This window comes from Cebus imitator, unplaced genomic scaffold, assembly GCF_001604975.1.
Source record: "Cebus imitator isolate Cc_AM_T3 unplaced genomic scaffold, Cebus_imitator-1.0 Scaffold59, whole genome shotgun sequence".
In the NCBI taxonomy this organism is placed as follows: Eukaryota; Metazoa; Chordata; class Mammalia; order Primates; family Cebidae; genus Cebus; species Cebus imitator.
Genome location: NW_016107374.1, coordinates 8,070,720 through 8,097,917, shown reverse-complemented (window position 1 = coordinate 8,097,917; position 27,198 = coordinate 8,070,720). Strand labels below are relative to the sequence as shown.

The 27,198-nt window shown below is 44.9% G+C and overlaps 1 protein-coding gene across 1 annotated transcript in view; it reads right to left on the bottom strand.

The window, feature by feature from the left end:
* The window catches only part of SRRM4 (serine/arginine repetitive matrix 4), a 170,357-nt gene that overhangs the window by 38,957 nt on the left and 104,202 nt on the right, over positions 1–27,198 (bottom strand). The window contains exons 2-5 of the mRNA XM_017529562.2: positions 12,556–12,702; positions 6,559–6,645; positions 4,243–4,314; positions 1,287–1,313 (exon numbers count right to left, since the gene is read on the bottom strand). Coding sequence (XP_017385051.1) covers positions 1,287–1,313; positions 4,243–4,314; positions 6,559–6,645; positions 12,556–12,702 — 333 coding nt within the window. The remainder of the gene's footprint in view (positions 1–1,286; positions 1,314–4,242; positions 4,315–6,558; positions 6,646–12,555; positions 12,703–27,198) is intronic.

Genomic DNA, 27,198 nt, shown 5'->3' with positions numbered 1-27,198 from the left:
AAAAAAAAAAAAAAAAAAAAAGAGGGAAGCTAACGAACTATCCAAGAAGGTATTTGAACCTCATGAATCTTGGTAGATTCTGAAATGATCTGCCCATGCATATTCAAGTATCCGCGTTTCAATTTTCTTTGAGTCATAGAGCTGGGGTCTGAGTACAATGGATAAGAATGACTTGGGTTCCCAGTGCAATCAAATAGAGATGAGGGAGGACAAGCACACTACTTGGTAGTTTAATCTAGACTGGTTGCAGAGGGTCACCAAGAACCCATTACTGGCCTTGGACCTGGGAAGGGGACATTTTATTTCATTGCACTATCTTGCACCTTGAAGCTAGCCACAGGATCTATCTTCATGTTGAGACTCAGCCCAGGAAGTGGGAGAGCCCAGGACCTCACTGACAGATCCAAATTCAATTGGATTCAAGATCCGCCTCTGCTTCTTAGCTGCTGTGTGACATCAGGGAAGTTACCTGTCCTCTCTGAAACCTGTTCTTCCACCATGAAATGGGGCCATAACTCAAGCTGCAAAGCAGAGTGGACAGGTGACACTGGCAACCAATATCTACTTATTAAGTAAATAAATGGAAGAGCTTTGCATTTTGCAAATTGCTCTAGATAAGGTTATTGCTATTTAAGAAGTCACCATCACTATTCTGATCCTCTGTCCAAAGATTTGGGTTTGAATTTTGGCTCTAATACCTTCCGGTTTTATCTGTGGACCTTCCTGTTATGTTCTATCTTAGTCTCAGTTTCCTCATCTGTAAAATGGCAACAATAAACATGTCTACTGTGCAAGGTTGTGGTGAGGATTAATGAGAATTAAATACATCTACACCTGGAAGGGGTTTCACTCAGGATCCAGTTTGGAGTGAGGACCCCATAGTCCTCACTCTTTTTTGTGTGTGTGTTCACCCAGTGTGTCCGGTATACCAGGACTTAGCCCCTGTTCCTTGGCCAGATCTGAGAAGGTTTTGGTGGGGTGACAGGGCTGATGTTTCCCTATGTGCCCCAATTCAAGATTCCAACCAGTGGCAGGGGTGACGAGACATTCTGGGGTCAAGACCTCAACAGGGCTGGTCCACATGGCCTGATGGAACTCAAAAGCTGGCTTGGAATGCTGATGAAAACAGCTCAAACCTTCATTTTAGAGGAAACTGAGGGCCCAGGAAGATGAAGGGGCCATGACCAAGAGCACAGATGGAAACTGAGGGCTGACCTAGAAGCTGCCCAAAGGTGGCTGAGAAAGCAGGAAGTTGAACAGGCAGGCAGAGACAACAGGAGTCTTACCTGTGCCTTCTCTTCTTGGAGAATGACCTGAAAAAAGAAAAGAAAGAAAAAAAGGAATGAAAAAAAGGCAGAGAGAGAGAGGGAGGGAGAGAGATGGAAAGAGGGAGAGAAGGAGAGAAAGGAAGGAAGAAAGGGAGGGAGGGAGGGAGGGGAGAAGATAAATATAGGTGAGTCTGAAAGATTTTTTTCCAGGTATGATGGTATCAGTGTGTTTGTGATCATGCTACAGGTGGCCAGGACCCCTAGCTAATCGTCCTCCTCTCTTAGATTCCAGAGAATATGAAAATTATCTGGGAGATACTGGTTTGTATTCTGAATTTCCAGATCAAAGCCTCCCAGTGCTTCAGTTCTCCCCCAGAACTGTCAGTTAATCTGTCCTAATGAGGAGGACGAAAGAGAGAGTCTTCTGCCTTTCCCCCCGCTCCATTCTCCATCTCACCGTCTCTCTCCCTTGTTGTGGATTCCCCCTCCTCATGCTCCTACCCCTCCTCCTCCTCCTCCTCCTCATCATCATCGCTGTCGTCATCATGAGACAGCCTGCTTCCACATGTGGAACTCTAACCGTGTGCCAGGCTCTGCACTTAGCACCTGTCACACACAATCTCATTCACTCTTCCCCAAGTCCTGTGGAGTACTACTGACAACTATTTCACAAAGACATGAAGATCAGAGAAGTTGATTAAGTTGCTCAGAGTCAAACAGCATCACCCATGTATATTCTACTCATTCTTCAGTGCTCCAGTCGGAGGTCACCTTCTTCTTGTAACATTTTCTGAGTCCCTCAGACTGGTTGGCTGCCTCCCCTCTCCTCCCTCAATCTCTGGGTGAGCCTCTGAGCTTATCATCATCAGGGTACATACTTCTCCATATTAGAATGACCCATTTTCCCCACTAGAATGTGAGAAATCAGAGGGCAGGGACTGGGTTTTGCTTCCTTTTCTGGGACCCAGAATCCTCATTCATGATACCCAATGGGTGTTCAGTAAATAGATGTGAAAAATAATTTTTTTAATTTTTATTTTTATTCTAAGTTCTGGAGTACATATGCAGGATGTGCAAGTTTGTTACATAGTTAAATGTGTGCCATGGTGGTTTGCTGCACCTATCAGCCCACCATCTAGGTATTAAGTGCAGCATGCATTGGCTAGAAAAATGAAAATGTTTTTAAAACTCAGAAGCTTTGCTAAGTGAGGAGAGAAGAAAAAGAATCTCAGTCCCATCTCCAAAATCGTCAGCTATCATTAACCAAACATTTCAAGAGCTGGACCAGGAGTAGGTTGGTACTCGGGAGGTCAGGGTTTGAGAAGGAACAGCAACAGAATTTCCCCTCCTAATCGTCTCCATCTTATGAACCCCTTACTCTGTAAAGCTGTAAGATCTGGGCTGACTGTTGCCGGCAGGAAAAGCCTGTTTCTGATCATCAGGTACAGTCTCTTTTCATGAGAAGGAACCTGCAAGTGAGAAGCCACCTAGCTTCCAGAACCCAAATACGGGAAAGTTGTTCTCCCTTTCCCCAGTGAACCCCGAAAGTTGGGAGGAGCTGCTCAGCAAAGGAAGGTGACAAAGTGGCCGCCTAGGGTCAGAGGTGGGCCCTTGCCTCTACAAAGGGCTCCAGGTGGAGAAAGATTTCTAACAGCAAATTAACACCATTTCACGAATTGGTTTGCCCATGTCTTGTAGTAAACACAAACTCAGATAACATCAGTCAGGAAGTCTAGGCAGGTGGCTGACATAACCAGTGAGAGCAAACTGAGGTTGAGATCATTCTAGAAACCAGCACTGAGATGTCATCACATCCCTGGACTGGGAAAAGCCATGTTGGTGCAACTTTGAAATGGGCTTGAGATGCAGGGGTCGCCCCAAACAACGTCTTACCTCTCACTCAGCCTTTGCCAATTGCACAAGTAATCCACAATCGATGTAGGACAATTGGCAGATACAGATAAGCAAAACTATAATGCAAATCACACTTTCCCTGTTATCCACAGCTCACTGCAGCAAATTACTTGTGTAGGGAGCTTCAAACTTCCTGCCTCCAGGGGCCAAGCAGGCTTCGTAAGTGGGTAGAGCTGGCTGGACATGTCCTGCCTGAGGCCAGCTAGAGCACAAGTACCCACTCTCTCTAAATGAACGGCAGTGCCTCAGCCCCAGGGGATGCTGCCTGTGGGAAAACCGGCCCAGAGAGAAATTGACAGATAAGACAGAGCTTGTCACTCTACAGAGGAACTAGAAAGCCGAATTTCTGTATTGCAGAATCTTCTGATTATAAAATGTTGGTTTGGGCCATAAAACACAAATCTGAGCCCTCCGTTGTATATAATTTTAGTCTTTTCTTTCCCCTGTAAACATACGTGTGTGTGCGTGTGTGTGTGTGTGTGTGTGTAGTAAAACACAGGCCCAGTTCATAATGCCCCGTAGCTACTGTCCCTGCCTCCGCATGCACCAGCCTGGGTAATCCCAGCGCAGTCATGTTTTTCAACATGATCCCATTCTCTAGGAGGCAATTAGACTGACAAGAGGGGCCTTTCCTTGGGAATTTGGAATAAGGAACAAGACAGATTCAGTGTCTCCTTGTAACTTGGCCTGCAGCATGGAGGGATGGGGCAGGTGCAGCCATGTCCCTCATGGGGACCAGGGGACAGCAGGCACTTCAGGTCCCAGGTGGGTCCTATCAGCTCTCCACTCCCTGTTCTAGCCACTTGCTCAGGCCTGGTGGGTCCCTAAGCCATTCCTGCTTCTTTATCATCAAGTCCTCCTTCTGGTCTGAGTTAGCATGTGTGGACCTCTGCTCCTCGAAAACAGAGTCCCAACTTATACAAGACACAAATATGTAAAAATACATAGATAATTATTTCACATAAATGACATGATATGCTTCCAGATGACCTTTTGGTGCCATCAACCGTCCCCTCCCCCCACCTGGGGAGGCCTTATTTGCAGAGAAAAAGGACAACACCTGCGTCGCTTATGTTTCTTGGAACTTTTCTTCTTCTTTTTCTTGACAGGCGATGGGCTATAGGATGAGGACCTGCCGGGGAGGGAAGACATGCTTCAGAGGGAAGCTCTTAAAGGCCAAGGTTGGTTTCGAAAAGAACTTTCCCCAGTCCCTATATAGAGTTTTATCTCTTTCAGGAACACACATCAAAGGATAATAGCCATGCTGATATTAGCTTGCACTTGTAAGCAGTTTTTAATTGCTCACAAATTTAATTTTACTTTTCATTTAATTTTAATTTTTAACCAAGTTAATGTAAACCATTACCTTGTGTTTTGTAAGCATTATCTCATTCAATCCTTCCACACACTTCTTAAGTAGGTACAATTGTTACCCTCTCTTCTCAGACAAAGAAAGTGAAGTTCAGAGAGGTGAAGTGACTGGCCCAAAGACAAACAGCTAGGAAGCAGATGAGCTAGGATCCCAGTGGTTTTCGCTCTCAGTCACCACAGCACCTCATAGCTGCCTGCCTGGTCAAGCTGGAAAGTCTTCCTTCTGTCTGCTGTTCTTCCTTCACGCTACAACCCTCCTCTCAAATTCTCAGGGTCTCTTGTTTGCCCCATCCTTTGTCTCCCTGGTAAGACTGAGCCCCTGAAGGGCATCTTGCCAGGCTGTCACTGCATGAAGAGTACCATCAAAGGGTTACCTGAGAAACGGAGCCACTCTCAGTCCATGGTGATGACTCAAGACTGAGGCCCAGGTGACCTACATTCCAATCTTGACTCTACTACCAACTCACAGAGTCACCTTGGGCATGTCAAGGCTCGTGTCTAAGTCTCTTATTTCCTTGCCAACAAAAGACCAGGGTTAAACAGATGAGAGGTTGCAAATTCAATGCCAATAGGGCCCTCTCAGATAGCATGAATGGATGAAGCTGGCTGGGTGGAAGACCATGGGGAGTAGTGGGGACTGTGGGGAACCAGAGAAGTTCTGGCTGGAGGGTGTTCTGCTTCTCAGATCAGCTGAAGGGCCTGTGTAGGAATGCAGGTCTGGCCTTCTAGAGCACCTGCCTTTTCTAAAGGAGGCTCCCAAACTCCACATTTTCATATGAAATCTCCTAATTTGGAAATGTTGACCACCACTTAAAAAAAAAATCACTTTGCAGGTTAAACAAAACATGTCTGCAGAGGGGAATGGCTGAGAAACAATTCAGCCTTCAAAGAATCATAACGTTTGTCCCCAGACATATGCTAAGTGAACACGGACTGGATGAATGAGTGAATTAATGAATCTTAATATCTGAGGTTTCCTGTTTTGAAGTATTCTCTGGTCCCCCCCTTCCAATTAGGAAATCCAAAACACTCGCCCCAATTTCATCTCCTACCAGACAATGGCTAGGACTTCATCCACATTTCTCTCTGGGTCCACTTGGAGCCTGTCCTTTTAGAATGAGACTAAGGGGCATCTGTGAAACAAGGTTCCAGAAAACCTGGAGTTGAAGCCCTTCATCAGATGCTGCTCTCTGCTGCCCCCTACAGGTTTCTATAAATACTGCCTCAGAGGTTTGGTATGATTCTCAGTTGGCAGCCCTAAGGGTTAATTAAGCCTGCCCCTCGGGTTGACACACTAGACATGCTTTTAGTGGCATGTTTTTAGTCTAGTTAGTGACAGCCTACAAGCAAAGCTGGAAATCATTTTAAATGTGAAAAAAATTTTAAAGAAATTGGACATAGAAAAAATGCATAGAGTACCAAAGAGTTAATAGTTGGCCAAAACAAAACAAAACAAAAACCCACCTATTATATCCTAGGCATTTAAACAGGAAGGTGGGTGTAGTAAAACCAGCTAAGTACCTGGGATCAAGCCCCTGTAGATCCTGTCACCCCCTCTGTGAGCCTTTATTTTCTCATCTCTAAAATGGGGATAAGAACGCTTTCCTGGTAGACAATGGTCAGAAATAAAAGAGATATGAAGATGGCAATGCTTAGTGTCCTCCTCTGCATCCAGTAAGCTCTCAATAAATAATTCAATACTCATGCTAAAGACGATGCTTCTCATTAATTGGTTATTTACTAGGTGCCAGGTACTGTGACAGCTACTGCCACACGATTTTTTATTTAATTTTCACAAAATCTCAAAAGGTAGGTATTATCACTATTTTGGAGAAGTATAACAAAGCAGGCACGGAGAGGTAAAGTGACTTGCCCAAGGTCACGCAGCTAGTTAAGCATCAGAGAGGGGATTTGAACCCAAGAGGGAGTCACTGTCCGACTTTGAAACCCATATTTTGCCCCTGCCTGCATCTTACAGGTTTCATCTCCCTCCTGGTGCCCTTACCTCCTTCTCTTCTTCCGAGTGGATTTCTTCTTTTTCTTCTTCCCTCTGGAGGAAGGTGGTGGTGTCAAGTCTTTGTCACGAGAGGCACTGTGAGGAGCAAGGAGAGGGGCCTTAGAGAACTCATGGTTCCCCAACTCCACATCCAGAGCTGGTGCCGCCAAGGAAGGAGCCAGTTCCTTGGATGATCAAGGACCCATAGCAGGTGCCTCATGACCGTCTCATGGCTGATTGGGTCACACTTCAGACTAAGTACCTAAATAAGGACTTAATGCCGACCTAATGAGACAGATGTTGTACGTTACCCAGACACCAATTGATTATTAAAAACAGAGTTATAGAGGTTAACTACTCCTTAATAGGTTTATTATTGAATTTGCAAATGGCTCGCCTTGGTAAATAAATCACTTTTTAAATAATTCATCAGCCATTCAGCCCCATCCCTCCCTGTCCGTAGTTCCTGCTGGAAATTTAATAGGAGGCGGAAGGTATGTTAAGTAGCAGCTGATTATTAAAAGTATATTTGCCAAGGTCTAATGTAACGAGATACATATCTTATATTGCCTCGCAGAACCTCAAAAACCTCCGCTTTTCAAGAATAATTATTTCCTGTTCAATTAAATTCAAATGCTGAGGCTGCAGTTAAATGAAGTCAAGTTATCTCCTTTTATAATTGGGTCAGGCTCGGGGGATTTTTTAAAAACACTATCCCATGGCAAAGGAAGATGGTTTTAGATGAAAAACTGCTTTGGGATTGAAACATGCCAACCTAACAGAACCTCACGGGGAAACCAAGATCTTGCTACTAATATTATTGTCATTATTTTAGCAGTGACACAAGCAGCATTTATGCACTTGTTATGTGCCAAGTTTTTTATATATTAGGATACAAACACTTTGAGAATGGTATGACTTTTACTGTCTTATTGTATAGGTAAAGAGACTGAGGCTCAGAAAGTTTAATTAACTTGCGATGGCTACACAATTAGAATGTGTCCAGGCTAGGATTTGAATCAAGGCCTGGGTGATTCCTACCCTGAGATTTTCCCCACAAAACCAGCTGCCTTCCCAAACTTGTTTGTGTGGCCCATCATCTGGAAATTACCCAACTTTTTGTAGACTATCATAAAATACTGCTGTATTTAATTCCACTTTAAGAATCTCGGTCATTATATTTAGTAGAAAGAATGATAAAATGATTAGAATACATGTCAGGTCTCGTATCTCCAGCAAATAAGAATCATATAGCTATGTTTATAATATTTTGATGAGAGTCACTTTTTTTAAAATTACCAGATGTCATTTTATTTAAACAGCTGGAGGAGGGACTATTTATCTTATTGAGCTTTTCTACTGATTTGCTTTCCTAAATGTGGAACTTGTGATATGCTATTTTAAAAAATTTTTTTATTTTAATTTTTTATGTTTCAGAGTACACATGCAAGACCTGCAGGTTTGTTACATAGATAAACATGTGCTGCGGTGGTTTTCTGCACCTATCAACCAGTCACCTAGGTATTAAGCCCAGCATGCATTAGCTCTTTTCCCTAATGCTCTTCCTCAGCTCCCACTCTCTAATTGACAGGCCCTGGTGTGTGATGTTCCCCTCCCTGTGTCCATGTGTTCTCACTGTTGAGCTCTCACTTATAAGTGAGAACAGGCAGTGTTTGGTTTTCTGTTCTTGCATTAGTTTGCAGAGGATAATAGCTTCTAGCTTCATCCACATCTCTGCAAAGAACATGATCTTGTTCCTCTTTACGGCTGCATAGTATTCCATGGTGTATATGTACCACATTTTCTTTATCCAATCTATCATTGATGGGCATTTGGGTTCATTCATGTCTTTGCTATTGTGAATAGTGCTTCAGTGAACATATTCATGCATGTATCTTTATAATAGAATGATTTATATTCTTTTGGGTATATATCCGGTAATGGGATTGCTGGGTCAAATGGTATTTCTGGTTCTAGGTCTTTGAGGAACCACTGTCATCCACAATGGTTGAACTAATTTACATTCCCACGAATAGTGTAAAAGCATTCCTATTTCTCCACAACCTCACCAGCATCTATTGTTTCTTGACTTTTTAATAATTGCCATTCTGACTGGCGTGAGATGGTATCTTATTGTGGTTTTGATTTGTGTTTCTAAGACAGCCCCTTTTAACCTTAAAAATAAATATCATAGGAATTAAGTGCTTAGCTACTTAACTACACTTACATGGTATAAAGCACAGGGCACAGTATGCATGTCCAGGAAGCAAACAGGACACTTGTGTAAACAGGGTGAGCTACCCCCATTTTTTTTTGAGACAGTTTTATTCTGTTGCCCAGGCTGGAATGCAGTGGCATGATTTCAGCTCACTGCAACCTCCATTTCCTGGGTTCAAGTGATTCTCCTGCCTCAGCCTCCCTAGTAGCTGTGACTACAGGTGCCCACCACCGTGCCAGGCTAATTTTTGTATTTTTTAAAGTAGAGACGGGGTTTCCCCATGTTGGCCAGGCTGGTCTTGAACTCCTGATCCCAGGTGATCCACCCACCTCGGCCTCCCAAAGTGTTGGGATTATGGGCACGAGCCACCGTGCCCGGCCACCAAATTCTTTCCTTAAAGAGTGCTTGAACAGAGCAAAACCCTAATCAATATTTGTTCAGTGACCAAACAAGGGAATAAATGAATGAAATAATTTAGCTCCTTGTTAAATCATCTTGTTTCATATAAACACTTCCCAAGTGCAACAGCTACTGGGAATCTGAGAGGGGAAGGAAATGAAAGGAGACATACTCGAGGCGGGGGAAAAAAACGCCTTAAAAGTGTGTCTTATAAAATGAGAAAAGAGCCTATTGTTTCAGTCAACTACTGTAACTTCTGGAATCCCAGGGATCCAGGGGAACACGATTTGAGAACATTGTTCTTAATTGGCATTTAAATAATGGGGTAAAACTCAGAAAGCCCTCCACTTTGGAGACATTTGAGGTCTGTGAGGTGGGGATCATCAACCCCCCTGAATAACTCCCAAATGCCTTTATCCAGGTATGCCTACATTTCTTCTTCCTGCTTGTCTTCCCTACCCAATTCTATATGTACCATGATAGAGGACCAGGAAGAGGCAGAATAGCGGAGAAGCACACCCTGGTTACGTGTGCAGGGGTTAAGTACATCATGCTTGTGTATGCTCCGGTTACATATGCATGGCTGTATACAGTGATGAAACGTACAACAATTCAGTAAGCCCATCAGTTGAGTACGCAGTGGTTACACGTGCAGCCGTTAAGTCTGTAGTGGTTAAACATGTGGTGGTTAAGCACACGTTGGGGAAGTAGCAGAGGTTAACTATGCCGTGGTTAAGTGCTCAGTGGTGACGTACACAGTGGCCAAACACACATCGATTAAATATGCAGTGCTCAAAACACAGTGATTACATATGCAGTAAAGCATGCAGCAGTAAGGAATGCTGGTCCAGAAGCTGACGAACCTAGATTTAAAGACCAGCTCTCTTACTTCCCACAGGGCTCAGCGACCTCTCTGAGTCTCATCTTGATCATCAACAAGATGGGAAGAAACATGGTACCTGTGTCCTAAGTTTGCTGCCAGGATTGAAGGAGCTGACCTAGGTAATGTGCCTTGGTCTGGCATAGAGTAAGAGCACAGTAAAAGGGGTTTCTGTTATTATAATTATAATAAATGCATTATATTGGCATTTAAGTAATGGGGTAAAACTCAGAAAGCCCTCGAATTTGGAGACATTTGACGTCTGCGAGGTGGGGATCATCAACCCCCTCATAAATCCCAAATGCCTTTACCCAGGTAGGCCTACATTTCTTCTGCCCCCCTTCCTCCCTACCCTTGTTCTACGTGTATCATCATAGAGGGTCAGGAAGGGGCAGAATAGCAGTGAAGCCCACCCTCGTTACAGATTTATTACATAATAATTAAACTATTATATACTTTATGATTACTCATTATCACTGTTAATATCGTTATCATCATTATTGTGGTTTTGTCACATCAGTCAGTCACAGATAGAAGGAACCAAGAAGCATAGACGCCATGTAAAAGAGTACAACACCTCTACAGTAGAGACACTGTACAGCCTGGCATCATTTTTTCAGATTTTCATGGCCAGAATCTTCTCTTCTGGCTTCATGAGACCCTAACTAACATATTTTAGGATTTCCTAGGCTCTAGTCTCACTGCCACAATGTGTGCCTTCCTGGTCTAACTTACTCCTCATCCTGACCTTGAGAATGGCATCTCAACGTCCCCATTTTATATCTGGGAACACTGAGGCCCATGGAGGAAAAGAAACTTGCACAAGGTTGCACGGTTCACAAGCGGCACGGTCCAGATTTGTACACGCAGATTCCGTCTAGGAGACAATGCTTTTTATTTTTCATTTTGAGACTGAGTCTTGCTCTGTCACCCAGGCTGGAGTGCAGTGGTGCGATCTCGGCTCACTGCAACTTCCTCCTCCTGGGTTCAAGCATTTCTCCTGCCTCAACCTCCAGAGTAGCTGAGATTACAGGCGCCTGCCACCACACCTGGCTAATTTTTGTATTTTTAGCCGAGACGCGGGTTTCACCATGTTGACCAGGCTGGTCTCCAACTCCTGACCTCAAGTGATCCTCCCACCTCGGCCTCCCAAAGTGTTGAAATTACAGGCGTGAGCCACCGCACCCAGCCCAATGTTTTAAAAGTAGGGAAATTCCCTTTCTCCTCCCTTCTCTCCTTGTCTCCCTTTGCCTATCATGGAAACAACTTTCTTCCTGTTTCCTGGAGAGAACACCCCAGACATGAGGTTGAACTTCACTTCTCCAAGTTGATAGGGCTGAACTGTTTCTCTCTTTGAAATTGCAGCCTAGCTAAAGCCTGGAGCTGGGAGGGCAGCCTAGGTGGCAGGGTAGACGTCGTTCTTGAAAATTACTCCACTTAACTCCCACTTATAAGAACTTATGAACACAAAGAAGGAGACAACAGACACTGGGGCTCCACTTGAGGAGGGAGGGTGGGAGGAGGGACAGGAGCAGAATAGGTAACTATTGGGTACTGGGCTTGATACCTGGGTGATAAAATATTATGTACAACAAACTCCGTGACACGTGTTTACCTATGCAGTACACATTCACGTGTAACCCCAAACCTAAAATAAAAGTTAAAACATAATGAATTTTAAAAAATTACTCCAGTTTCCCAAGCCACTTCTCCAAAATTCAGTAATCACATCTAGAATTAGATTTTCCAGAGGCCAAAGATGGGCCATGCTTTATAAGTGTATGCTGCAAAATTGAAAAATAGGAGGCAGAGATAATTTTTTTTTCATGAGCACCCATAGGATAATGGAGTGGGTTTTAGTCGTGGATTTAAGATCAGAGATACTGGAGTTTAAAACTTTTCTCTGCCACTTACTGACTGTCATATTCTGGGCAACTCACTTTACCTCTCCCAGCCTCAGTAAAATGCTGAGTATCCAGTATTTTTATAGAGTGTGTGTATACGGTGTTCTCTGTATATGTGTGCTAGCACAGCACCCATCACACTGTGAATGCTCAAAAAGTACTGGTTAAATAACTGAGTAAAAGAGAAAATACAAAGATCCAAAACCCCTGAGACAGGTCTGGGCTGAAACTATGATTTGGGAGTGAGTGGCTCATAGAGCCATTTAAACGGAAAAGAACTCTATCATTTAAGTTAGGACTTACTGAACTACAGCCAGTGGGCCAATTTAGCCTGCCTCCTGCTTTTATAAATATAATTTTATTGGAACACAGATATGCTTTTTTTTGTTTGCATAATGCCTGTGGCTGTTGTTGAACTACAAGGACAGAAACCACTGGGTCTACACACTTAAGATATTTACGATGTGTTCCTCTACAGTAAATATTTGCTAGCCCTTGATTTAAGGGTTTGAAAGAGGAACTTGCAAAAGAGAGAGGGGAGCCATGGCCAGAAAGGCAGACTTTATTTCCATATCTTCAACCTGAATGTCCCCATTGGATCTCACCTGTGTGCTCTCATGGCATCCAGTTCCCGACAGCCCTTGTCTCTCTCCCAGCTGTTGGTGCCCAAGGCCTCGTTGGCCAGACGCTGATCCAGCTTTTCTGAGGGGCCATCCTGAGGTGGGATCACGGGGCTATTCTGGGGCTCTGTCCTACAGAGGAAGAAATAAGGACACAAAAGTGTTAGGCTATACAGAAACGCTTAATGTTCATTAAATATTCATAGAATTCCTAGTATTTCGCAGCTTCCCTTGCAGTTAGGTTGAGCTCATGAGATTATCTTTGGCCAATGGTCTCTAAGCAGGAGAGAAGACAGGTAATTTCCAGTTCAAGGTAATCAAGACCCACGTGCCTTCTCCACCTCTCTCTTCCTCTGTCATAGTGACTTTAGAGTACACACATTCTGAAAGGTGAAACTATTTGATGGAGGAAAGACACCTGAACCACATCGGATTTTACAAGAGAGAAATAAACGGAAATTATGCTAAACCACTCTGCTGTAGGTTTATTTGTTACAGCAGCATAGCATATTCTATTTGGACTAAATTAGAGAGAGATGCTGGAAACCAGCATTTCACTTCCTTTCTCAAGAGGTAATGAGAGGTCAAAGCATGATAGGATTTGTGTAAATTCCCCTTTGCCATTTCTATTCCTTTTCTCTGCCTTATTTCTGTATGAACCACATGTATGAAAATTCACATAGTCTTAACAGTTTAGGGGCTAGAGCATCTGGGACCAGTCACAACATCGCTGAGTTGCAGTTTCTTCAGTTATAAAATAGTGAATAGTGGCAGGGCGTGGTGGCTCACACCTGTAATCTCAGCACTTTGCAAGACTGAGGTGGGTAGATTATGAGGTCAGGAGTTCAAGACCAGCCTGGCTAAGATGGTGAAACCCCGTCTCTACTAAAAATACCACAATTACCCAGGTGTGGTGGCGGGTGCCTATAATCCCAGCTACTCAAGAGGTTGAGGTAGAGAATTGCTTGAACCCAGGAGGTGGAGGTAGCAGTGAGCTGAGATCCCATCACTGCATTCCAGCCTGGGCGACAAGTGAGACTCCTCAAAAAAAAAAAAAAAAAAAAAAATAGTGACTAGTATCAATTCATGTATTGCTGAGCTATTGTGAAGATAAAATGAGATCAAATATATAAGCAGAAAGGCCTCAAAAGTGTCAGTTTCCTTTGCTTTTACTTCCTTGTAAATAAAATCTCTAACCTGATGTCCTTAAATGATATGAGTCACCCACTTGAGACAGCAGTTCCCATGATGGTCTGAAGTCCCCTCCTCTGCCACTGACACAGGCTGCAGAGAGTACACAGGCTGCAGAGCCTATGAGTCCCACTTCTTCATGGGAGTTCCTGAGAGGGCAAAGAACTTGCCTGGTTACTTGGCCTTTGAAGAGACTGTCAGGCAAGTTCCTGGCTCTTAACTAGGAAGAGTAAGGAGTTTGAGAGTCACAGGTGTCTTTGGTGCCATGCAGTGAGGATCCCTCCCTGCTCGCCCTGCCTTCAGGCCCCAGGTCAAGCATGGATCAAAGGCATTAGCGTGTCTCATGTGCCAGCCTCCTGCATCAGTGCATCGAGATTGGGTTTATGAGTCAGGATGAATGCATCTGATAAGCCCCCTGCTCCTTAGGGCTTCTAAGAGAGCAAACCAAGCCCAGTCAATATTGAAGGAAGGGCAGCAAAACACATCCATCTCTGTCAGCCACTTATGAGTGCATCTTTAGAAGCGGAGCTGGTAGACACTGTGAGCCCTGGAGGGATGGAGAGTCTAATTAGTGCTTCTCAGTCCTTCTCACTGCCAACTCTGTGCTTCCAGAACTCCCTTCCATCCCACTCAGCCTCAGTTTTCCCTAAATCTCCCTGCTGTGGGTGTTACTTTTCCATGCCTTTACTTCTGCCCATCTATCCCTGAGAAGTGTTGTCCTGCATTTTGTCACACAACAAAGCTTCTGTCTTCTCCCTAACACCCAGCAAGGCTTGCCTCTTCCCATACTTGTCCTGGCCTAGGGTAACCTGCATTCATTAACTCCAATTTCCTGAGTGCCTATAATGTATCCAGGCCAGTTTTATGTGTGGAGACACGGTGAACAAGACAGAGATGTCTCCTGCAATTATGGAATGTTTGCATTCTAGATGGAGGAATAGATAATAAACACATAAGCAAGGAAAAATATGGCTTATTGAATGGTAACATATTTTTTTTTTTTGAGACAGTCTCACTGTGTTGCCCAGGATGGAGTGCAGTGGCACAATCACAGCTCACTATAGCCTTGAACTCCTGGGCTCAAGTGAACCTCTGACCTCAGCCTCCCAAGTAGCTGGGACCCAGCGTTTTTTTTTTTTTTCTTTTTGTAGAGACAGGGTGCCACTGTCTTGCTCAAACTGGTCTTGAACTCCTGGGCTCAAGCAATCCTCCTGACTTGGCCTCCCAAAGTGCTGGGATTACAGGTGTGAGCCACCATTTTCAGCTGAATGGTAATAGATTTTGATGTGAATAAAGCAGCCTACAGAGCTAGGAAATGGGAGGAGTGGCTGCTATTTTGTATACAATAATCAGTGAAGTCTTTCCTGAGGAGCAGCAAGGGAGTGGAGACTATAAGGATTCAGGACTTATCTTAAAGTTTGGGTGGTTTAGAATATGTTCATAGATTCTTTGACGTTCTTGTCATCAAAAGACCAAAAGATGGAACTTAATTTATATCCCCTTGAATATTGGATGGGCTTACTGACTCACATTTAATGAACAGAATGTGGTAGAAGTAATAATGTATAACCCTGAAGACTTGGTCACAAAAAGGTAGCTTCTGCCTTGCTCTCTTGGATTGAATATTCTGGTGGAAGACAGCCATCATATTGTGAGGACACTCAAGCAGCCATATGGAGAGGCCCAGGTGAAGAACAACTGAGGCCTCATGCCAACAACCAGCACCAACTTGTCAGCCCTATGAGTGAGCCACCTTGGAAGTGGATTCTCCAGCTCCAGTCAAGCCTTCAGATGAGATTGCAAACCTGGTTGACATCTAACCACAGCTCCATGAGAGATGGTGAACCAGAACCACTCAGCCAAATTCCCGAGTCACAGAAACTATGAACCATAATAACTGTTTATTGTTGTTTTCAGCCAAAAGATTTGGGATAATTTGTTACACAGTTATACATAGCTTCTACGCAGGTATCTGCTGGAAGTGAGAAGTGTGCCCTAGGCAGAAGGAATAGCAAGTCCAAAAATTGTTAGCACATATAAGGAACAGCGGCTGGGCGCAGTGGTTCATGCCTGTCATCCCAGCACTTTGGAAGGCCAAGGAAAGTGGATCACTTAAGGTTAGGAGTTCAAGACCAGCCTGGCCAATATGGTGAAACCCTGTCTCTACAAAAAATAGAACAATAAGCTGGTGTGGTGGCCCACGTCTGTAATCCCAGCTACTCAGGAGACTGAGGTTGGAGAATTGCTTGAATCTAGGAGGCAGAGGTTGCAGTGAGCTGAGATTGTGGCACTACACTCCAGCCCGAGTGACAGAATGAGGCTCTGTTTCAAATAATAATAATCATCATCATCATAATAAAGAACAGCAAGCAAGGGCTAGAGTGGCAAGAGGCGAGATCAGGGATCAGGTCATGGGAAAACCTTTGAGGCTCTGTAGCTGAGATGGGAGAGGAGTCTTTGGAACAGGAGTGATAGGGTCTGGATTACATTTGAGAAAGATCACTCTAGTGGTTGAGGGATACAAGGCTGAAGGGAGAGAAGGGCAGAGATGGTGAAATGGTTGCAATAGTCCTGGCTCTGATAAGTGTAGTAGCAATGGAAACAGGGATGAGCTGTGGTCTGATTCTAACAAATTTTGAAAGTAGTACTGACATGATTTGCTGCTGACTAAATGTGAGAAGTAAGGGAGTAAGACAGGAGGAGGAGTCAAGGATGACTCCAAGGTTTTGAGCCTGAGCAACTAGAGGGATGGAGTTAACATTGAGGAGATAGAGAAGGTAGAGTAGGGAGCAAGCTTTTGGGGAGATCTATCCCCTTTTCTAGGATGTGGTATTCCTTTGCTCCCCTACCAGCAGCTCTTTTTTTTTTTTTTTTTTTTTCAATAAGATGTAGTCTCACTCTGTAGCCCAGGCTGAAGTGCAGTGGTGTGATCTTGGCTTGCTGCAACTTCCGCCTCCCGGGTCCCAGTTCAAGCAATTCTCCTACCTCAGCCTCCCAAGTAGCTGGGATTACAGGCATCAGCCACCATGCCCAGATAATTTTTGTATTTTCTAGTAGAGATGGGGTTTCACCATGTTGGCAAGTCTGGTCTCGAACTCCTGACCATGTGATCTGCCTGCCTTGGCCTCCTGAGGTGGTGGGATTATAGGCGTGAGCCACTGCACCCAGCCCAGCAGCTCTTAATAATATGTTGCTGTCATTTAGTTGTCTTCTATCAAACTAGACTATGAGCTCCCGAGAGTGGGACTATGTCTTACTGCCCCAGAGCCTGCTGCTTAGTGAACCTTTAGGAATGTTTTTTCAATGAACCAATAAAAGAGCTAACAAATTGGCCAAAGAGAACATTGTTTCAAAAAGTTAGAAAGTGCTTTTGAGATGCTTCGGACTAATTTCCTAAGGTTATAGTTGGTGGAAATGGAGTCTCAGAGAGGGCCAATAACTCAGCCAATGCTTCAGTCTACTGACTGCTCAACCCATGTCTTCTCTGTTCAGCCTCATATGTCCCTTAGAAAGGGTCAGTGAGCTTATTGATTTGTGTGTATTGTCCAGCAAAGCCTTGACACATAAGATAGTTCACTTCTGAGATGGCTCACTCATATGGCTGGCAAGCTGGTGCTGGCTGTTGGCAGAAGACCTTAGTTCTTCACATGGGCCTCTCCATATGGCTGCTTGAGTATCCTCACAACATGGCGGCTGGCTTCCCTCAGAATAATCAGTTCAAGAAAGCAAGGCCAAAGCTGCCTTTTGTGACCAATTGTTGTAAGTCACACATTATTATTATGTCAAGGTGGAGACACATGGTACTGGTACCACACGGTACTAGATCAATGGAAAAGAACAGAGGCCTCAGAAAAAATGATACACAACTACAACCATTTGATCTTTGACAAACCAGACAAAAACAAACAATGGGGAAAGGATTCCCTATTTAATAAATGATATTGGGAAAACTCACTAGCCATATGCAGAAAACTGAAATTGAATCCCTTCCTTACACCTTATACAAAAATTTACTCCAGATGGATTAAAGGTTTAAACATGAGGCTAACACCATAAAACCTCTAGAAGAAAATCTAGGCAATACTATTCAGGACATAGGCATGGGCAAGGACTTCATGACTAATACACTAAAAGCAGTGGCAACAAAAGCCAAAATAGACAAATTGGATCTAATTAAATTTAAGAGTTTCTGCACAGCAAAAGAAACTATCAATAGAGTGAACTGGCAACCAAAAGAATGGGAAAAAATTTTTGCAGTTTACCCATCTGGCAAAGGGCTAATATCCAGAATCTATGGAGAATTTAAATACATTTATAAGAAACAAAACAAACAACCCCATCAAAAAGTGAGTGAAGGATATGAACAGACACTTTTCAAAAGAAGACATTTATGCAGCCAACAAACATGAAAAAATGCTCATCATCACTGGTCATTAGAGAAATGCAAATCAAAACCACATTGAGATACCACCTCACACCAGTCAGAATGGTGATCATTAAAAAAATCTGGAGACAACAGATACTGGAGAAGGTGTGGAGAAACAAGAATGCTTTTACACTGTTGGTGGGAGTGTGAATTAATTCAACCATTGTGGAAGACAGTGTGGCGATTCCTTAAGGATCTAGACATAGAAATACCATTTGACCCAGCAATCCCATTACTGGGCATATACCCAAAGGATTATAAATCATTCTATTATAAAGACACATGTACATGTATGTTCATTGTGGCACTGTTCACAATAGCAGAGACTGGGAACCAACCCAAATGCCCATCAATGATAGATTGAATAAAGAAAATGTGGCACATATATATCATGGAATATTATGCAGCCATAAAAAAGGATGAGTTCCTTTGCAGGGACATGGATGAAACTGGAAACCATCATTTTCACCAAACTGACACAAGAACAGAAAATCAAATACTGCATGTTCTCACTTATAAGTGGATGTTGAACAATGAGAGCACATGGACACAGGGAGGGGAGCATCACACACCAGGGCCTGTCTAGGGGTGGGGGGCTAGGGAAGGGATAGCAGGGGTGGGGGGATTAGGGAGGGATAGCATTAGGAGAATTACCTAATGTAGATGATGGGGTGATGGACGTAGCAAACCACCACCATGGCACGTGTATACCTATGCAACAATCCTGCACGATCTGCACATGTATACAGAACTTAAAGTATATATATTTTAAAAAAGAATATAATTTTGAACTCTCTGGGGCATTGTAGAAAATAAATCCATACCACAAACAATCTCATGATAGGCAAAAGCTAAGAGCTGTGAGGAATTTTGCAGTGAATAAACACGTGTGAGTGTGCTGGCATTGGGTGGAGGTCTCAATAACTTGTCTAATGGACAGAGTAGAGGCGTGGGTTATCTGAAGTGTAGGGGAAGCTGGAGGATGCTGGTGCCAGAGCCCTGGGGTGCAAGGCTTAGTGTGAAGACAATGCCTCATCCATCATTGTCAGCAACAGGGGTTGAAATCAGATATGGGGAAATCTTGAAGATGATTTGATGAGGAAAGACACAATGGAGTTGCAGGAATGTGTGTAACTTTGTATTCTCTGATGTGGTAGATTTTTCTTTTTCTCCAATAGTACTGGTTTCACCTTCCTGATGTTGGGTACCCCACCTGAAATTTTGCAATAAAACCAACAGAAATATAATGAATTCTACCAGGCAGACAGGAAGTGCTGAGGGGAGGAAGAAGGAAATCTTCTGTAATATACCATAACATTTAAAGTCTTTTTTTCAGGATGTCCCAATATGTTGCTTTTCAGCTTTCTTAAAACTCAAAGAGATTCAGGTAGCATGTAGTCCATGATTGGCACAGTATCAGAGGCCTTTAAGGAACTTTTAAAAATACAGATTCCTAGGTCCCATCCTAGCTGTAGTAAATCAGAGTCTCAAAGGGGTGAAACCCAGGAATCTGCGTCTTGAAGACACATCGCTGGCAATTTAGCCTCCTATTGGATCAAGAATAAAATCCAAATTGGCTGTCCAGACTAAAAGATTTGGCATGATCTGGTCTCCGACCCTGGTTTCAGTTCCTCTCCTACCCATCTCCTACGCCTCTTCATATCTCATTCTGTTCTAGCCACATGACATCATTGCTGCTCCTCAAATGCTCAGAGCCTTTGCACTTTCTCTTCCCTCCACCTGGTATGATGTTCCTTCAGCTCTTTGCATGGCCAGCTCCTTCTTTCCATTCAAAAATCACCTTTTCAGAGAGGCCCTCCTTGACTCCCTTGCTCTCCTCTCCACCTGGTGATGGGAATCATGGTAGCCTGATTTCTTCACAGCATTTGTTACTATGTGAAATGTTCATTTTATATGTCTATTTGCCAAATGGTTGTCTTCTGGACAATCATTTGAGAGGGAACTCATCCCCTTCCTCACCCCTGAATCCCCAGAGATACAGTGCCTGACATCATATAGCTTCCTGCTTAATGGACATTTATTGAATGAACAAATGAATACATGGATGGGTGAACAAATGAATTGTGATTACTGATCTCATGTGGGAACCACAGGTGGGATCCTAACTCTCCTTACAAATAAAGAAGCAGAGGTTCCGGGGAGGAGGCCCAGTCCGAGGTCACTCAATGCTTCAGTGGAATCAGACTTCAGCCACAGCCCCCAGCCCTCCACAGCCCCACCCATCTCCCTTCCCTGCCTCCAGCCTTGCATCTTTGCAGGTCCTTATGTAGAATTCTGTGTTCCATCTTTGCTGAGGAGTACCGGCAGCTGCCTCATTTTCCTTCGATATCGCATTAAAAACAATACTTAAGAGAAGGCGAAATCTTCAGGGACAGCTAAAACAGTGGAGTCAAGGGCCGGCACACTCCACTTCCCAGGGAGGGAGGGAGCCACGAGTGCCGAATTCCTCAAGGCCTCCCGGCTCTGTTCCTGCTAATCAGAGACGTGGAGCTTAGATGCTGTCTCTGTCGTCATGGCAACCGGCAGATTCCAAGGCTCCGTTGAGAGTCAGGGCTGAACTTTTCTGCAAAACTCCTCGAGAGAAGCCTGGTTCCCTAGCTGCTTCCCTGCTTCCCATCCAAGCTCTTGCTCACCAAGCCGATCAGCCAGCTGCTCCCAAGAGAGTGCTTGTTTGGCCCAGTGCTGGGTGCAGATCCTCGTGCCCCAAGCACTAGATTGAGTTAAACACTGTTTGGGGAATCAGAGACCAACAATGGCAGAGTGGGAAGAACCCCAGATCCAGCTCAGCTCTGTGCAGAGTGGAGAAACGGAGGCCCAAGAGGCAAGGGGACCTGCCCAAGGTAAATACTGATGCCTATCTTCGCTCTGGCTAGTAAAATTGCCACCTTTTGACTCCCAGCCCAGTGCTCTCTCCACATCACTCGATCATAACAGCAGCTAGTCTTTGTCAAGCACCTCCTGCATGCCACACACAGAGCTAACTAAGCACTTCTCACTCATCTTCTCATTGAAGCTTTCAAAGAAACCCATGAGCCAGCATTGCCATCCCTACTGTGAAGAACAAACTGAGACCGTGAGAGAACATCAGTGGCTGCCCTGCCTGTTTATGAAAATCAACCGAGAACAAAAAGGAGAAGACTCCGGAAAACATTTTTTTTTTGAGATGGAGTCTCGCTCTGTTGCCCAGGTTGGAGTGCAGTGGCACGATCTCAGCTCATGGTAACCTGTGCTTGCCGGGTTCAAGTGATTCTCTTGCCTCAGCTTCCCAAGTAGCTGGGATTACAGGCCCCCGCCACCACGCCTGGCTAATTTTTGTACTTTTAGTAGAAAACGTTTTGAAAATACAAGAAGGGATAAGTGAAAGTACAAGGGGAATCTTGGTAATTTTGCTGTAAGATAAGACTGGCCTTACGTGTTTGGAGAGGATCTGTAGCTCAAGGTTTGGCCTGAATCTTACATTCCACAAAAAGAAATGACACTTGATCAGGAGATTGGAGCCATCTCTGACATTTATTGCCTCCCTTCCACAAATAGGGCTCCTTCTATGTATAGAAGGCCAGTGTCTCCATTGATTCCTGCAGCCCTCTGTGGGGTATGCAGCCACAGCATGGTGAGCCTCCTTCCCTTGCATAGCCAAAGGCACTGAAACCTGGAGAGGCAGAAGGACTTGCTTCCATCCAGGGCTCATGCCCCAGGTACTTGTTCTATCCTTACATCCAGAGCTGTGAATGGTCCAGCCTCATTCCCACACTTGCCAGACACCCACATTCTACCTGTTTTGATAGAGAATGAAGGCCTAGACTCTCATGCTTACGAGCTCACCAGAAAGACCAAGACTTATCATGGGGCTGACCTAGTGCAGAGACAAGAGGAAGTTGGCCAATTTGTGCCTTGGCTCCTGAGACTTCAGTCTGAGCTGTGTTAATAATGTCCTGGCCTGAGGTCTTGGCATTCCAAGTCCTTTTCAAGGTGAATATAGTTCATTAAGGCTGGATGGGGATAATCTGCAGGAGCTGTGACTCTTTGAGCTTTGCCATTGTGGCTGGAAAAAGCAGTAGAGCTTGGGGGAAAACTGGGGATTGCACAGAACTGCTGTGGGAGAAATCATTTGGATACAGGGGCAGTAATGTTCATTTTGGTAGAAATTGAATGAAAAATGAAAGGCAGTTTTATGAGGCTGTCATTTCTCTCATTATTTCATTCATTACTCAACAGTCGTTTACTGAACACTACTTAGTATCAGATTTCAAGGACCCCAAAATAACCAAGATGTTGTTTCTGCCCTGCAGGACTGCTCACCCTGGAAGGGGAGACATATCCCTAAACCAGGAATTACAATGTGGTATATAATAAGTTTTCTAATAGAGAGAGGCTTAGGAGGCAGTGGACCCATAGAGGGGGCACCTAACCCAGCCTGGGGAATGTGGGCAGGTGGTCATGGAGTGTGTTTCTAGTAGATGAATAGAAATTGGTCAGGAAAGTGGAGCAAAAAGGAAGAAGAGCAAGTGCAAAGGTCCAGCACCGAGACACAGCAGTGGCCTTCATGTGACTGCAGAGGATGCTGTAAGTTAGAACAGACAGTGAAGGTGGAGGGCAGGAGGCAAGACTTGAGTCTAGTAAGGAAGGCAGGGGCTGGATCCTTCAGGGCCGTGTAAACAGGTGCTTTTCAAGCCTTCATGTACACGGTCCACCTGGGGATCTGGTCAGACTGCAGATGCTGATTCTTCTGTAGGTCTGTGGAAGGGCCTAAGTTTCTGCATTTCTAATCAATTCTCAGGTGAGGCTGCTGCTCCATGAATCACATCTGAGTAGTCAGGCTGTAGATTCTGTAAGGAATTTGAACTTGATCCTGAGGACTGAGCAACATAGACAAGCACAGCTCCCCACAACTCCCTCTCCACAGGCAACTGATGAGAATGGCTTAGTCCAGTTCTCAGGGCTGAGAGCAAGTGTGTAAGTGTGTGAATGTGTGTGTGTGTGTGTGTGTGTGAGCACGCATGTGTGCATGCTTATGAGTGTGTGGTAAACACTCTTGTATATCAATAATTGCTTGGTTCTCAAGTTCAGGTCAAAGGACGAAAAAACCATATGGAGAAAAATCAGCTCAGCATTTCTTGCCCAGCTCAGCCAAGCACGTCAGGCACCCAACCTGCCTGGGTTTTGAGCTCTCATCACAGAACACATCCATCCACTGCCCTCCAATCAACCCTAAATCCACCCAGTCATTTCTCCCTCCACAGGCTGGCCTGTCGATTGCCTATTTGCTTCGTGAGAGATAAAACTGCTGAGAAGTGGATTGGATTCAATTGTTGAGACTGACTAAAATGCAGGCTGCACCCAACTAGGGAAGGGACTGAATTCCAAAATGTCATGGTTTTCCACTTGAGCTGGGTGTGCAAAAGGTAATTAGGTGATGCTGAGAAAGTGCATGTGGCCTGGAGTCCTGCTGACCTGGGTTCAAGTCCTGATTCTGCTAAGTTGTGTCATCACAGGCAAGAATAACATCTCTTCTTCCAGCCCAGGGCCCCCTGGGGATCAGCCGGAATTGCAGACGGAGTTTGGATTTCTCTGGGTAGCGTGAGTTGCTAATTATGTTTTCTTGCCACGGGAGGGACAGGACAAGTGTCTCTTTTGGGCATCATCACAGCCACTATTAGAAGAAAGATGAAGCAAGCAAGAGTCTACTGGGAAGTGGGAAGAAGCCCTCAGTTTAAGAGGAAACCCCCAACCCAGGAAAGGAGGAGGCCTGGTACAAGACCTGGGAGAGTGTAAACTGGCCCAAGAGGTGCTTCCAGGGGCCATTCACTTATTCTTCATTCAACAAATATTTATTGAGCTCCTATTATGTGCAGACACTGGGAACAAGATAGAAGAAAAAAAAAAACCTTGCTTGGTGGAGCTTGCATTGTACTGCAATGGGTGGAGGTAGGAGGACAGCAGAAAATAAACATCATTAAGTAGTAAATATTAGAAGATAATGAGTGCTACAGAGTAAAGATTCAGAGCAGGATAAGGAGATGGAATACTACTGGGAGGGGCTTGCAATTTTAAATTGGGTAATCAGAGAAGGCCTCATTGAGAAGGTGACATTTGAGCAAAGACTTGAAAGTGATGGGGAAGTGAGCCTTGAGCTGCCTGGGAGAACATAACTGGCAGAGTGCAGCCAGTGCAAAGGCCCTGAGGTAGGAACATGCACAATGAACTGAAGAATAGCAGTATGACTGGAGCTGAGGGAGCAAGGGGGAGATTAGTAGGAGGCAAAGTCAGAAAGGTAATGAGGGATCACATCATAAGAATCTGATAAGCTTTTGCAGGACTTGGCTCTTTCCTCTCAGTGAGATGAGAAGCCACTGAAGGCTTCATTGGAAAGATATGTTCTGACTTAGGTTTTAAAGGCTCTCTCTGGCATCTTGCTGCGCATATGCAGCAAGGGACCTGGGATAGATGCAGGAAGACCAGTGAAGAAATGACTATAATAATCCATACGAGAGAAGATGGTGGCTGAGGCCAGTGTTTTTTCTGCAGTAGTGGTGAGAGGTGGTCAGATTATGGCATTTTATTGAAGGTAGAATCAACAGAGTTTTTGCATGGATTGGCTATGGAGTGTGAAAGAGAGGGGGTCAAGGATGACTCCAAGGTTTTTGGTCTGAGCAACTGGGAGGGTCTTGCTGCCAGGCCCTGAACTGGAACAACTACAGATGGGAAGGGTGTTTTGGAAAAGCCTTCTAAAAGTTCAGTTTTTGAGATGCCAGTGAGATTTTAAGATGCCAATTAGACGTGTATGTTGAGATAGCAGGTGGGCAATAGGTTACATGAGCCTGGAGTTCAGCGACAAGATCAGAGCTAGGGAAATGCGTTTGAGAGATGTTAGCATTTGGACAGTATTTAAAGCTGGGAGACTGGATCTTCTGGGAGTAAGATGCAACACCTGGCTAGTAAATACCTAGATGAAGGGTGAAAGCTGACAAGGGCGGTCAGCTCCAGCGGCATTCTACCAGTGGGTTTTTAAACAACAAGATGGCTCAATAGAAGAGCCCCAGCCTGGCAGACTGGCTCTTAAAGTATAAAGTGACTGACAGCTCCAAGTCACTTATTTAGACACAGTGATTCATTTATTGTTGTGCATTTATTCATCCATTTATTCCCCAGCGATTCATTCACACACTCATCTGCTAAGCACCATCTTATTCCCCAGGAGAGTTGTTTCAAGATGACCCAGACATGAGTCTCTCCCTCACATGCACAGTCCAGAGGAGGAGATGCAGCAGGTACATTAGAAACCCTCCCATAGGGGTATAGGGTGGAAGTCACTGAGAAAGGAGACATCCTGAGTGGGGAAAGGCACATGTGCTCGGAGGACGCAAGGCAAGCTGCACAGAGGGGACTGAGTCACTAATCCAGGAGGGCTGGGAGAGCCTAGTGAGTAGGCTTATCAGATAAACTCTGCCTGCCACTCACCAGCTGGGTGACCTTGGGCAAGTCCCTTCGCCTCCCTGATGAAACCACAAGTTGCAATCACTTCACAAGGCTGCTGCAAGAATGAAATGAGATGATGCATGTCCAGCACTTAGACAGTATCTGGCACATGGTGGTACTTTGAATATCAGCCACATTTTCCAGGAACAGGCAACACTGGTCTGCAGCCTCACTTGCAAAGCTTGCCTCTGGGGACCCACTCACTGTGACTCTGATCGCCTTTCCTCAAATAGCCAAGGCAAGGGATTCTGGGAAGGAGAGGGACAGGAGGTTGAAGTGCCCTGGAGGGTCCCAGGAGACTCTCCTACACTGGGGCCTTGGCTTCCTACCACCAAGCTGAGTGGCTAATTCAGAACCTAGAAATGGCCCTTCCCCAGTTCCTACTGAGTTCAGGCTTCTCTCTCCACAGCCCAGGGATAAATTCGTCTCTCCCTCCACTGCAGAGTCACTCACAGGATCCTCTCATCAGCTAGAACTGCAGACAGGGGGCTTCTGAGAGGTTGGCTCAGTTAGGACTTTGTGCTCCTGCAGACACGTGCACACTCATGCCAGAGGCTGAGGCTTGGGAGAAAATTCCCAACAAGCCGAGAGTAAGCCGCTGCTGAAATCTGCAGAGAGGACAGACCAGACAAGCCACAAATCTCCATGGCAGGCTGTGAGCTCCTGAGGTCTGGGCTCATTAGTTTTAAAATAACACGGCAAGAAGTGAGATAAAGGGCTTCAGTCGGAGCAGCTGTCAGACACCTTGCTTCACACTGTTGGGGCCACCAGAACGGTCTCCTTGTCTCTCCTTCTGGGTTACAGAAACTGAGATTGCCAGCTTGGTCAGTGGCATTGCTGCCAGATCAGAGTCAGAACTTGTCAGAGCTGGGCCAGCCCTTGTAGGACACTGAGTCCAAGCCTGTAGAAACTGAGGTCCAGTAGGGGGGCACTGGGTGAGTTAGGGGCTGAGAAAGGACTATCAGCTCTGTTCTTCTGCAGCCACAGTGGATGCTGTTGGTCAGATCCTAGATCTTCTTTCCAGAATGGTGGGACTGTTGGCTGCAAATGCCTCAGGGATGCCCCTTCTGGAAGATTTCGCTCACTCCTGTTGGGATGTGGGGAGGGAATCCACATTCTGGAGCTCCCCTGAGGATCAGGCTGAGGCTTGAGTCCAGTTGAAACTGCATCTTTTCTTAGCTTCCTTCCCCTGTCCTATCCTGCTTCCTCACTCCCTTTCTCCTCTCTCAGTAAGTCACATGCACCCAGACCCCTATCTCAGGATTTCTTTCTTGTGAATTCCATCTAAGACATAGACCCAGACCATGTTTTCCTCTATCACACTATTAACCCTAAATACAAAATGATGGTTAAGCATTTAGCCATTATTTGCAGAAGACAGATGAAGTGACTTGCTCGAGATCACAGCTTGAAAACGGCAGGATCAGCTTTTCGGCTCGAGTCTGCCTGATTCCCAAGCTCCCGGGGTCTCCTAGTTATTCAGCCCCTGCTCCTTGTCAACAGAGAAGCCAGAC